Source organism: Elephantulus edwardii, unplaced genomic scaffold (assembly GCF_000299155.1).
Source record: "Elephantulus edwardii isolate Elephantulus edwardi_28Jun2011 unplaced genomic scaffold, EleEdw1.0 scaffold00086, whole genome shotgun sequence".
NCBI classification, from domain to species: domain Eukaryota; kingdom Metazoa; phylum Chordata; class Mammalia; order Macroscelidea; family Macroscelididae; genus Elephantulus; species Elephantulus edwardii.
Window position 1 is genome coordinate 8,941,906 of NW_006399836.1, and position 13,724 is coordinate 8,955,629.

The 13,724-nt window shown below is 56.9% G+C and overlaps 1 protein-coding gene across 1 annotated transcript in view; it reads right to left on the minus strand.

The window, feature by feature from the left end:
• The window catches only part of TRIOBP (TRIO and F-actin binding protein), a 76,762-nt gene that overhangs the window by 10,177 nt on the left and 52,861 nt on the right, over positions 1 to 13,724 (minus strand). Inside the window, exons 15-20 of the mRNA XM_006890217.1 lie at positions 10,107 to 10,163; positions 7,209 to 7,277; positions 7,006 to 7,095; positions 6,553 to 6,662; positions 4,328 to 4,847; positions 3,764 to 3,874 (exon numbers count right to left, since the gene is read on the minus strand). Coding sequence (XP_006890279.1) covers positions 3,764 to 3,874; positions 4,328 to 4,847; positions 6,553 to 6,662; positions 7,006 to 7,095; positions 7,209 to 7,277; positions 10,107 to 10,163 — 957 coding nt within the window. The remainder of the gene's footprint in view (positions 1 to 3,763; positions 3,875 to 4,327; positions 4,848 to 6,552; positions 6,663 to 7,005; positions 7,096 to 7,208; positions 7,278 to 10,106; positions 10,164 to 13,724) is intronic.

Here is a 13,724-nt window from a genome sequence, read left to right on the forward strand (position 1 = left end):
TCATTAAAATTAATAAAATAAAATTTAAAAAAAAAAGAATTAAATGTGGAAGGGGGAGTCAGGAAAAAGTCACGCGAGTGTGGCCACGGAGGAGAAAGTTTAGCGTGAGGTGAGTAGGCCTCAACTCTCCTTTGCCAGCTTTGAAGACAGAGGGATAGGCCCTGGGCCTGGTACGCAGCGGCCCCCAGATGTGAGGGGGGCCAAGGAAATGACCTGTCCCAGAGCCTGCGGGAAGGCCGGGAAGGTGGCAGTCCTGCGGTGGTGCGACAGTCCCATCAGGCATCTACCCCGCAGCATGTGGCCAGCTGAGCAGCTCTGTTTGTGGTGTCTGTCACGGGGGACTGATATGGAGATGGCCACCCAGAGGACCAAGTGCAGGTGTGAGAAGTTAATTGGATGAATGGCAAACTCCTTGATTTGCTTAAATTATTTTTTTAATAAACTTTCTTCTTAAAAAGCAAAACCAAACCCCTATTTAAAACCACTCAAAGAAAAAAGAAAACCAACCCACTACTAAATGAGTGCAGAGTAAAGGAAGTGAGGTGCATGAAGTCCCTCTTAAGAGCAGGTATTTTCTCCTACACTGTAGGGTGCATACCTAACTGCTCCCCACCCCTCACCTCCTAGCAGCTACATCTCTAGAAGACAGCCCCTGGGGGCTACAGCAGGCCAGGGCCCTGAGGGCAAGGCTCCATGGGGGGCTGTCCTGGGTCTCTGCACTCTGACATGTTGTGTGAGGTCAAGAGAATGGAACTCTGGGATTCCAGCCTGGGTCCTGATCCTGGTCTACCATCAAGCGAACCTGAACAAGTGCCTCCCTCAGTCCCACCCAGACAGGAAAAGCCAGTGCCCACCTGTGGAGGTCACCTGCCCAAGGTGTCACTATCCTTGACTCAGAGCAGGGTGGAGGGTGGGGGGTGTTCTTAAAAGGCCAGCCAGGCAGGCAGACAGTGTAGCTCTGGGCGTCTTTCTGAGGCTGAGGTCAGGAGGTGGGAAGGGCTCACGAGAAGGGGATTCTAGAAGGCTCTCTCAACTACCCTTCCAAGCGGCTGAGGTGCCCAGACACCAGCTGGGAACCAAGCTGGATAGAGAACTGTTCAGCTCCTCTCACCCCATAGGTGCGTGTTAAGCTCCCCTTCAGAGGAAGCACTAAAGCCCCAGACCCTACAACTGCTTCCCCGTGTGGTGGCAGACCCCAGTTCCGTAAACGAGGCACCCACCCAGCCCAGATGCCAGGCTAGGGCTCCCTCCTGCTGCCTGCCGCCTTCCCCACTGAGCTCTGAACTTCTGCTGCCTCCCCCTGGGCCTGACTCAACTCCTCTTCTCTGGAACCTTCCACCTCTCGGCCATCTGCTCTCTACTTCCAGACGACTCATCCTCATTCTACCTCCTGCTCTCCAATTCCCCCACCTCCCCCTGACCCCCACAACCTAACAGGACACAAAGGGGCCCCTGGGCCAGAAGCCTGCGTTCCAGACACAGCCCTGCCCTCTCCCTCCTGCTCAGCCTCCCCATCTGCAAGCAGAGGAGCAGAGCAGAGCTTTTCAAACTTCATGTCAGCGGCAGAAAGTCTTTACCAAATGGAAGTGAGCGTAGGTTCTAACAATAAAACGGCCAAAGAAGGAGCTGCTGGGATTACAGGTGTGAGTGAGCGCAGACCCTGCAAGACAGCCTCCCTGGGGTTTCTAAAAGTCCCACGGGGCAGTGTAAAGTCTCCGACGTGGAGTCTGCCTACCTGGAGATGCCCCGTCCAACTCCTTCCTTCCTCACTTCAGTGTCCAGGGGACCCCCAGTTCAGCCCTCTACCTCCACTCCCCTTGCCTTTGGTGCCCCCTCAGCTGAACTGAGGCTGACATAGCAGCTGAGGCTGACACAGCAACCTCTCAGCCCCCAGATGGCCTCCTGCCCCCCGCACAGCAGCCCCAACCTCAGGGTCCTTGTGTGTCCCCTTCTGCCTCCCCACAGTCTGGTGACACGTTCCTCCCTCCAGACACCCTCCCACACCCCTCCTCTGGCCATCGTACCAGGTCTATGAAGGAGAATGTCATGACCAAGAGAGCTCAACCAGGGATGGACCTTGGATGGCCCCCCACCTCCGCCCCAGAACCCAGCACAGTCCCCCAGGAAGCCCTCCTGAGCAGTCACCAGCCGCCCTGGATTCTCTCCAACCCTCTTCCAGTCCAAGGCCTGGAGTCCCAGCATGCATTTCTTCCTCAGGCTACACTGTACTGATTGGAAATAGCAGGGGATCAAATTTTCAGGGATTCGGTGCACTGGTTATTAAGCAAAGTCATTATTAAAATTACGCATATAAACTTGCAATTAAGTCCATTATCTAAAAAAACAAAGGTAACAGTCAAAACTCGTCACTTCCTGATCATTTCACTAGCATTTATTATCCGTGCTCTTGAGGGTACTTCCACCTAGCAGATCTGAACGATGAAGGAAACACTGTTAAGGCGTGTAAATCTCGTCCCAAATCCACGTTCATGGGCTTCGCGGCGGGAGCATGACATCAGCCACAGTGGACGTTTTTACACCGTGGAAATGGGTAAATGTTACAACTCAAGGCTTGATTTCTTGTATATTGTTGAGACTTAGGTAAGGGATAAAAAAAGGCAAATAATACACATTATACTTAAAGCTGGTCATGCCTGTAACAGTTCCATCGTAAAGAAGACAAGAAATTGAGAAATGTCTTCAACATTCTCAGTAGAAAACGATCCAACTGGGCAGAGGAGTCGCTTGAGATTCTGACTGAGTCAAGTTCTGATTTAGGACTTCTGGTCTCACTCGTGAAAAGAAATGAAAATGTCTACCAACACTTACATTAGAACTCTCCTCAGCCACCAGTTGGTTTCTGGGGTGTGAGTCCAGGTAACAAGAGTTTGGTAAAAATCAATGAAAGCACTCTTAAAGGATTCATTCTCTATATGGAATTTGCAATGACAAGCATTAAAATGCATTTTCACTTGTAAGTTATGTACTGAAATCCCATATAGATAAAAAATAATTTATGACACACTGAGACACACACATACACACACTCTCCCTCTTTCTGGAGAGCCGGTTGGTAACCACTTGCCACACACCACTGACTTAAGGCTAACACCTAGGCCAGGGCTCCTCAACCTTGGCACCACTGACAGTATCTGGGCAGGCAATTCTCTGCTGATCAAGGCTCACCTGAGCATGGCGGGTATTTATCTACGCAATGTCAAAAGCACTCCCTTACATTCTCTTTAGACACGGCCAAATGTCTCCAGATGAGCCAAACTGCCTCGGTTGAGAACCACTGTCCTAGGCAGACCACATGCCCCCAAGGGCCATGGGAGGCTCCTATGTCCCCTAGACCACCCTATGTGAGGCCATCCATCCTCTTCTGGACTCCCACGTCCCCAGGATGGTGCAGGGGAACAGGAGGAATTCACCAAGCACAGTATCACACAGGGGCTCACACGTGGGGTCTGCAGCTGGCAGATCTGAGCTCAAAGTCCACCTCTAACACCTGCAGGCTGGATGACCTTGGGCAAGTCAAGTGACCCCTCACAGCTCAGTGGCCTGGTTTGTCAGAGGGGCACAGGGATCACGCCCACTGAGACTGATTTTTATCACTGTGGGGAAATGAAACGAGACGGTACACGTGTCAAATGCCTCGCCCCGGCGGGACGCGTAGGAAATGCTCCTATAATGTTAGCTGGTCTTTGTTGACACAGCGACCAGGCGCCTGTCCCCATCATCCAAAGCAGTACCTCAGCCTCACCTGAGAGATGTACCCAGGGGGGATGTGGCCATCCTCCTGGGACTTGGGTGCATCGGGAGCAGTCTCCCCTCGGAGTCGACAAGCCTCCAGCTGGGCACGAAGACATTGGACCTGCCAGGAGAAGAGGGGAGGTCACTGAGGCTGAGAAGGGGAGTGGAGACACAGGAAAATGGGCCTCTCAGCCGTTTCCTGGACATGGCTGGGAGCAGGGCACCGTGGTCACATGACAGGGGTGGCAGGGACAACATCTCTGCGCCTCAGTTTCCCCAGAAATGGAACTGTAGTAAGGCCCACTCTTAGAGGACTGCTGAGGACTGTGTGGGCTGACGCATATAGAGAGAACCTAGGTCCTGCATCTGCTGAGAGCAGAACCATGATATAAACACCCAGGGTCCACGCAGGGAGGAAGATCCCAACTCGGAAAGAGGCTGAGGTGCCAGACTGAAGCAGAAGTGAGCCCCCATCATTGTAGGCTTGCCAAATGCATGTCACAATGCTAACTCAAGGACTGGAGGGAGGTTAGCGGGTACAGGAGCCCCCAGAAAGGCCAGCTGTGGCGCCTACCTCCTTCTCCAGAGCTTCGTGGTGGTCGGTGGAAGGCCCCTTGCGCTCACCACGGCTGTGGTTGAGTAGAGCGGCCAGTGGCACCCGCTTGTCCTCCCGCAGGGGCAGTTTCTCCAGCTCCTGCCACTTCTTCTCGATCTCCTCGCTGAGCCGGCTCTGCTGGTCCTCGGTCAGCGGGGCGCCCAGGCCTCGGCGAGGCCCCTCGCCAGCCGGCGTCTCCGCAGCCCTGCTGTCCGTGGCCTCGAACCACTTGCGCCGTTCCTCGGAGCGCTGGGCCAGGTCCCGCTCCAGCTCCTCCTGCTTGGCCGCGCGGTCTGAGGTGCGGGCCGAAGGGCGGGCCCGCTGCGGGAAGCCCTGGGTCAGGGGTGACAGCTCCACATAGTCCTGCCGCTGCCCGTCGGCCTTCCGCGAGCTGCTCCGGGTGATGATCTCGGAGCCCGGCCGCTGCTCTCCCGCCTTCAGTGAGCCCTTGTGGGAGCCATGGGCGTGCAGCGCGTTCTCCTTATTGCAGTCCGACAGCCTAGGGCACCAGCAGACCCACAGTGAGTGTCTCCGGGGTGTCACCAGGCCCCAGGCCAGGGCCTGGGAGCAGATACCAGCGCAAGAAGTCGCCCAAATCTGAAGTCCAACACTCGAGTATCCTTGTTAACAGACCCTGGTAACTATCCCAGCTCTAGCACTCATCAGCAGAGGGTCCATGACACACAGCTCCCTGCTCTGGGCCTCAGTTACCACATCTGAAATATGCAGCAATTACTCCTACAGCACAGACATGAAGAACAGCTAAGTGAGGGCAGGAGCTGCCAGGAGCCGAGAGGCTGACACTGCAGAGGTCAATGCCACGTCAGTCTTACTTCTTATTAAAAGCAAGATTTGCTCTTTAAAAGTGAGGCAAGGGAAACACACAGGGACACTACTGAGGAGGAGAAAATATCAGTTGGGGGACGCAGAGAGCACAGACTTTCAACAACCTTGAGCAGGTAGAGACAGCACCTCCATGTGTCCTTTCCAGGGATGTGTGGCTACATGACTGAGTTCCACCCCACGGGGTGTGAGAGGGAGTGTGCCCACTTCTGGCTGAGACCCCATGCGGGCCTGGACCTTGGCCCAGTGCTGAGACCCCATGCGAGCCTGGACAATCGCGCTGGCCCAGGGCCGGTCACAGAGGCGCCCTAGCAGGTCTGAAGTGCACGCTTCTGGACTGTTCCAAAGAGAACTGTCCTGTTTGAGGTACTGTGCTTGGGGGGCTTTGTTATAGCAGTGGAGCCTCTCAAACCCAAGGCACTGCCACTGAGTCGGTTCCAACTCACAGCACCCTTCATCGGGTCTCTGAGGTGAAAACACAACGGGTGGAGACTATGCATCTTTCTCCTGAAGAGCTGGTGGTCGAGCTGAGCCACCGGAGCTGAGTAACCTGTGGTTTAGCGGTGCAATTGGCAGTGGACGATACCACACCACCCGAGCCTGCAGTTGTGAGACGATTCATGTGCTCACTGCTAACCAAATGGCCGATAGCTCGCTCAAAGGCCTCTAGGAAGAAGGGCCTGGCAATCTAAAACACTTCTTAAAGGACCAACCATCTGAAAACTCTGCAGAACCCGGTTCCACCCGGCCACACACAGGGTCTCCAGGAATCAGAAGGGACGTGATGGCACCCGTTTGCTTTGGTTTTCAAAGCATCCAGCTGCCTGTGTTATGTATAAAAGTTCTTCAAACACATCCTCCTGGTAAGCAGACACAACACTCCCACAGATGAGAAATCTGAAACTCAGACAGGAGAGTCATGGAGCAGAGGCTGGACGGACAGCCAGGGTGGAGCCTGGCAGGGGGCCGAGCTCAGCCCCCTTCAAGCCCATGCTCTGTGCCCAGCAGACACGAGCCCAAGGCCACCGTGCGTGAGTATATTCTGTACCAGGCGGGGGCTCAGCCACCAGGTCGCTCACCCCTGCTGTGCCCTCCACCATCCATGGTAGCCTCCCAGGGAGTGGGCTCCCTGCGCTCAGAGAGACACGGGCAGAGGTGAACCCCTCCTCACTCTCTCAGGATGTGGGAGGTCAGATTTCAAACCGCCTGTGGATTTCTGGACGACTGCGAAGAATGCTGAGCATCTTTCACCCATCTTACTGACAGAGAAACTGAGGCCCAGAAGACAGTCACGGGGCCCACAAGTGGGCACCCAGACCCCACTCAGAGATGGAGGGAAAACAGCGGTCCCTGGCACGTACTTGGTAACATCTGGGGCTGAAGTTGGCCGCACAGTCTTCCTCAGAGCTTCAATCCAGTTCCGTCGGATGCCCGAGGTCATGGCTGACAAGGTGTAGACGGCGTCTTTGGTCTGTAAGGCCAGCCCGTGAGTGACTACCATGTGGCCCATCACTCCCTTACCCCCTCTCGCCAGGAGTGTGTCAGCTATGGTCCTGGGCCTGGAGCTGAGCAGAGGATGCTACACCCCACCTTCCAGACCAGATGGAAGAGGTGGCCCAAATGCAGTGCTGCTGGTTCTAATAGGATGGCTGGCCATCCGTGCCCAGGGCATCCTAGCCATGCTAAATGTGGGCACCAGGGTTCCTGACAATGAGTGACAGGAACCACACTCTGGTGGCCGGCCACCTTCATCACCTCCTCCAGGGACCCTCAGCAGGCGGCCCAGACCCCCCAAGCCCCACCCAAGGCCTCACGTGGATCTGGAAGCCATAGTTGCGCTGCACCGCGTACTCCGTGACGTCAGTGCAGGAGCGCAGGTCAATCTCACCGTCCAGCTCATCCGCCTGGGGGTGGGAGGTCAAGGCTGTTCACACAGGAGGTCCCCTCTGCCGACCCCACCCCTTCCTGAAGGCCAGTGGCGCCTGGCAGGGAAAGGGGTCCCCAGCAGCTGCCTCACCTCCTCAGCGGTGGAGTCCCTGTAATACTTGAGGCTCGAATCCGTCAGCACAAACCAGTGCTTCTTCCACTGTGGAGAGAGGTGGTGGTGAGCGAGCGCAGGGAGGCTGTGGGGGGTGGAGGGGGGATGGTGGTGTGTGTCCCCATGTAATTCTACAATCGTCCTGGTCTGGGCAGTCCATCACTCAGCTCAGTCGGGGCCCAGTACCCTCATCAGTCCATGGCTGGGTGGGTGGATGCAGCTCAGAATGCAGATTTGGGAGCCTGGCCACTCCACTTCCTAGTTGCCCAACCTGAGGCCAAGGCAGCCACTCCAGGTCAGCATCTGTGAAATGGGCTCACTTCTCTTCTGAACTGCTGACACTCCCACCCCCATCCAGAGCCTTCCACCATGATTCTCGAGAAGCTGACACGTGAAGCCCATCTCCGTGCAGACCAGGGAGGGACAGTAAGGATCTGAGCATGTCAGGGCCCAAGTGAGACCAGAGCTTTGCATGTCCATGTGTCCTGCGATGACCTCTGTGGACCAATGCCCCCAGAGTAGGACTGGAAGGGGCTGGGGCTGGGGAGGTGTCTGAACACTACTTCTCCATCTGGGCATTGCTGGTTTCCACGCAGGCTCAAGCCATGGGAATGCCCTGGCCTGTACTTCTGTGTATATGCACTGCATTCTGATGTGGTGGTGCACGTGTACTCACACACACAGACACATGCAGAGATACACATGTGCGCACACACATGAGGCCTCCAGAGGGCACCAGGTTGAGGACATCAGGGAATGAAACCCATGAGGCCTCGATCCCTGGGCTGATCTGATCCCTCTCAGCAGGGCCTCAGCGCTCCAGCCCAGGTTCAGGAGGGCAGAGGATGTTTGCGGGGTTGGGGGATGAAGAACTACCCGCTGCTAAGTGTGCCAAGCTCAGCCCGCCTCTGCGCCTCAAGTCATTCTATCAGAATGCCAGCCAGGCCCCTCCTCTGCCACGCGGCCTCCAGTCCCACGGTCTCCAGTCCCCAGAGCTTCGTAGGCACCACCAAGCCCTGCCTACACAGGCTGCTGTTTCACTGTCGCCTTTCCTCAACAAGTCATGTTTTCAAGGATGGGCGAGGACAAACTCTATGTCTTCCTGTGTCGCCTCCCCTAAGGACCAGGGATGTGGCATCTAGAACTGGGGAACAAGATGCTTTATCCCTTGCCAGCCGTGTAGCTTTCAGTAAGTGTCTTGACCTCTCTGCGCGTCTGCCTTCTGATGTGCAGAGAGGGCGACTAAGAAGGACTCCAGTTTTTTTGAGAGATGAGAAGTACCTAACCTTCCTCATATGCCTCTCCTGGCGCAGATTCAGAGCCACCTCACCCCAGGTGGCCCTCCATCGAGGGCAGGTCCTGGATCAATGCACTTTTTTTGTGTTCCCCGGCTGCATCTCTGACTTCTGTGGGGCTCAAGGCCTGAGCTTCGAGGCCTGGGACACTCAAAGCTGCAGGCCATCTCCTGCCTTTGTACTGAGGGGCTGGGCTGGCTCAACACCCCCTTCCAGCTCGGACATTCCAAAAGGCTGTGACAGCAGATGAGTAATGGTCAGCACTGGGTGGAGCCCGAGAGCCCTCTGCCCTCCGGGGACCCTGGGTGGGGAGGCTGGGAGAGGGTCGCTGGCAGGGCACCAGGCCTTGTGTGAGCCTGGCAAGCCGCCACCAGAGCTGGGCAGGCGGGCGGCAGGCAGGCGGGCATGGAGGAACCGAACGTGGGTAGGAAACACAATGAGGTTCCCGCTGGCACTGTGCCCTTCCCGGCATGCGGGCTGCACGCAGACCCAGCGCCCCAGGCACATACAGGGCAGGGCCGGGCAGTCTCCCCGTTCAGGCTAGGAGGGCAAGCGGCCAGCACTGGCCCCAGCTCCTGAGCTCCAGCCAGGCAGCTGAAAGGGCAGAGCTGGTGAAACGGCCACTTTCCTCTCTGCTCTTCAGGACACACAAGTTACAAGAATCGCTGCCCGAGTCCCTCCAAGGCCCCAGAACCCTCTACATGACTCTCACCCACCCTGGAAGGAGCCAGTACTATCCCTTATTCCTTACTATTCCATTTCACAGATGTGGCCACTGATGTAAAGAGGGTTTGTGGTGAGAACCTATGCCCTACGTCCATCCAGCTGGGCAGCTCCCTGGCTGGGTCTCTGGGAGCCTATTGAGGGCCAGAGAGGTTGGGCAGCTGGGGGAGACCCAGGGAGGATGAAAGCCTGAAGGGACAAAGAGTGCAGGCCCAGGAAATTGGCTCTCCTAGCAAAGCATCATGGGAGGGGCCCCGGCTGGGTGGGCAAAGCCCATTTCCTCTGCCCCATGACCTCCTGTGGCCTTGTGATGTTACAGATCACTGAGCTGGAAACAACCCACAGCTGACCCTCTAGAGGGTTTTCAGGGGCAGTAAATCACATGGGAGGAGACTGCCCATCCTTTTCCCGCAGAACAGCTGGTGGATTTGAACCTCATGCCTTTGGGATTGCAGCCAACTCCAAGTGTCTCCCCGTGCCCTGCCCCATGACCTCCTGTGGCCTTGGCTTCTTTAAATTGTGAGACCAACCCAGATGACCTCTGTGAGCCACTGATCCTAGACCCTCAATGCCAAGTCAAGGAGTGGGGCCCACGGGCTCTGGGTGAGAAGGCGAAGGCAGGAAGAAAGGAACAGGAGGCCTCCGCCCTGTGCAGTAGGGGTACTAAGACTGTCTCCCTCCCTTCAGCTTCTGAAGCCCAAGGCCTTCTCCCCACTCAACAGAGACATGTTCCATCTCCAGTGGCCCCCACCTCGCCTCTGAGGTCCCCAGATGCCAGGGTCCCCGGAAGGCAGGACAGGCCCCTTCAGGATAGTCACACCCAGCCAACCCCCGCCTCCTCCCTCGGTGGCCCACCTACCTCTCCAGGCTCGTCCAAGATGGACATCCATCCCTTCTTGAAGTTGAGCAGATCGGGCTGTGGGGAGAGGAGACTGATGGGTCAGATCTGGGGTGGGGCGCTGAGATGGGCAGTGGGGCAGCCTGCACCCTTTCTACACCACCCCCAAGGGTCCTGGGAGCCAGCGGGAGGCTGAGGGCCCTGGACTCCCAGCTGCAGGTGGTCCCCTTGCCCACCAAGGCGGCCTCAGCCCCTGGGCCTCCTGTTCAACATTCTCAGAGTCACGGTGGCTGGGGAACTGCAGATGTCCCTGCACCCTCCCACCAGCTTGCTTCCTCCCCCAGGAATAGACAGAGCTTACAGACACCCCACCCCAGCGCCGAGTGTGTCCCTGACAAGGCCCAGGGAGGTGCCTGAAGTCCTCTGCCCACCCCCATCCCGTAATAGTCCTGTGGTCCCGGCAGGGCTTCCTGACCATCCCTCCTCTTCTGGGGACCCTGAAGGTGCCTGCCCACCCCTATCCTGCAATCCTCCTGTGGTCTCGCACCCCACCCTGCCCCTCCTCTCCTGGGGACCCTGAGGGCAGGGCCAATCCCAGGCTGGGCCCAGTCTCTTGAGTCCTCTCTAGCTTTCTGGGAGGGCCAGGCGATGGACATCAATCCTGGTAAACCCTACCTGCCTGGTGCTGCCCAGGGGGAGGCGGCCCCGGGACCTGGGAGCTCCCAGCTTCAGCATACTCCACTGAGCTCAGGAGCACACCTCCAAACACCCCCAAAGTCAGGGCTGGTCAGGGACCCTAGGTGAAGGTGCTGCTCATCCCAGCATCTCCCCGGCCCTGCCCATCTAGACGTGCCAGCCACCAGACCCTCCCTGCCCCCTGGGGGGTGTCTCTCTCTTTGGTACTGGTCCCTCTGTGGAGTCTGGGCGCCTGGCCGCTGGCAGGGAGCGGAGCAGGCAGGCCAGGCCGGCGACAGTGAAGAGGCAGCCACCTGTTGCTATGGCTTTGAGCCCACCTATCAGCGCCTGCATCGCAGCCTCCCCAGGCCAAGGTGTCTGGTTGCGGGAGGCTGGTGGCAGTGGCTTGTGGGATGGGTGGTACAGCAGCAGCTGGAAACCAGAGCCACCTGACCTGGCCACCTACCCTGGCCCGCCCTCCACCCAGGAGTCCCACTCCCCTCCGCCTCCTCAGGTGGAGGAAGGAGTCACCAACAGCCACACTCCCTGGATGAATCTCAGCAAGCAAAGCCCACCTGCCCGGCTGCATCCCACCCACTCCCTGCACACCTGACGGGGGAGACACAGGCTCTATTCCGAGCTGTCCCCTGGGACAGTGCTCCAGTCCTGTCCTGCCCCGTCCACCTCCCACCAGGAGTGACCCACCCGAGGTGGTCTCAAGCTACAAATGCAGACCAGCAACCACAGTCAGGGCTACTGTCCAGACCCTGATCACCTGGGCCACCTCCCTCCAGACTGTGAGCTCGAGAAGTCCCAGGCTCAGGCACAGGCCTGGTCGTTACCTCACCCCTAGGTCTCCGCGGAGCCAGGTAGGCTACCCCTGGAAGGCCCCCAGTTGGGGAGATGGCTGGTCTCCCAAGAGCATTGTGGGAAATGGCTTCATGGATCTAAACCACCAGGGCTCCGGCTGCTTGATGTGTACACGGTGGGGGTCAGCTTCCAGCCTCCCCAGGACTGATGTTTACATGGTGGGGGCTGCTGCCAGCCTCCCCAAGATTGGTGTGTAAATAGTAGGGGCTGCTCCCAGCCTCCCCAAGATTGATGTGTACATGGTGGGGGTCAGCTCCCAGCCTCCCCAGGACTGATGTGTACGTGTGGGGGTCAGCTCTCGGTCTCCCCAGGATTAAACACTGCCCGCAGAGAGGCCGGGACAATCCAGGGTTGAGAGTAGAGCAGCTGCCTCTGCAGTCCTATAACTTAATGGCAGGGACACCGCCCTGGGGACCTGGGAAAGCAGCACCCTGGATCAGAAAGTCTGACAACAGAATGTCCCCAGATCCGGCGCTCCTCTACTTCCTTCCACCTGTAGTTTATCCTGTTTTCTGTCAGGAGCACCTACTCAGTGGCTCTCACAGCCTTGGCCACCAGTCAGCACTGACACCCGCCTGGCCCATGGATGCAGCCTCCTCAAATGAGTTTAGATGCAGCCCACGTACACTTTGACCACGGGACCCTCTAAGAAAGACCCAGAGCTTTGTACACGGCTGGTTAAGTCTCCTAGAGAGCCCCATGCCTTCTGGACAGTGTACAGTTCATGGGACCACACAAGAGCCTCAACCTGCTTCCAATCTAGCCCCTTCTTACTTGGAAGATCCCATGTTTACATCACCCTAAACTTTTCTCTGGTCCCTGGACCTTCGGGCCCTTCACTCACGCAGGTGCTCTCAGCCTGAAATACTAGGTTTCTTCTTCTGATGACCAAACTCCTACTCATGCCTTAACTCCCAGCTTAACTGTGGCCTCTGAGGCCTATTCCCAGCACACACCACCCACACTCTGCTCCCAGCTGTGCCCTCCTACACACTTCGAAGGGTCTCTATTACATCCCTGATTATGTTGATGCCAGCGTGTCATCAAGAAATCCCTAGAAGGTAAAGTCGGGGGTCAGAAGATCGACTAACATGTTTGCCACGATACAGAGCCAACGTGAGTGGACACGTGAGTGATTGTAGGTTCGGGCAACGTTTCCTTCTGTTAAATAAGGCTCTTAAGATTTGGTGCCTACGAGACAGCACCACTCAAAGTCAGAGACACAGTGTTCATCATCCCTGGACCCCAATCTGGCACGGACAAGGGGTTCAGGATTCTGCACGGAAATACTTTTAAAAGCATCTGGCACAGGTCAACACTGGGGACTCAGCAGTGAACAGAGCCAGGGCCTCCATCCTGGTGGAACGAAGGGAGAGGCAGATGATCAACAAGTGAACAAGCGTATTCTATGATGCTCGGTGGTGGCTTGGAAGGCTCCAGGAGACAAAGCTGTGCCAGGACTGAACATAAGAGGAGAGAACACCATGACCCCAAACCCAGAGCCCTGCCTAAGAAGCTACCCAGGCATAGCACCTTTGTTCCATAGAGATCCCCAAGCCCAAGAGATAAGGGGCAGGGTCCCAGGACCAGGTGATAGGGAAAGGGTGTGAGGAAGGCAACGGAGGGAGAGTTGTTGGTGGTACAAGCAGTTAATCACTTGACTACTAACCAGAAGGTTGGTTGTTTGATGCTGACCCACTCCTCCTTGCTCTAAAACCTCTCAAGGCTCCCTCTTGCTACTGACCAAATCCCAAGCACTTCCTCCGTGACCCAGGATGCTTCTCTACTTCCCAGGAAGCTCTTCTAGGCAGTCTCCTGACACAACCACCAGTGTTTGTTCACACAGCTCTCCCTGGTGATGGGTGAAAGACACCTCCCCCAAGAAGCCCCCTCTCTCCAGCAGGCATGACTGCCCCTCCTCCAGCACCACCCCTAGAAGCCACTTCCAGCAGCCTCCTCCTTGCTCAAAATGTGCTGATCCTGGAGAGGCAACAGTGTGTACACTTCTTATCTCTCCAGGGAGTGAAAGCTGGACCAGACTTGGATACAAAATCTGGCTCAGCCAAGGCCCAGCTGTGTGACCCAGGACATGCT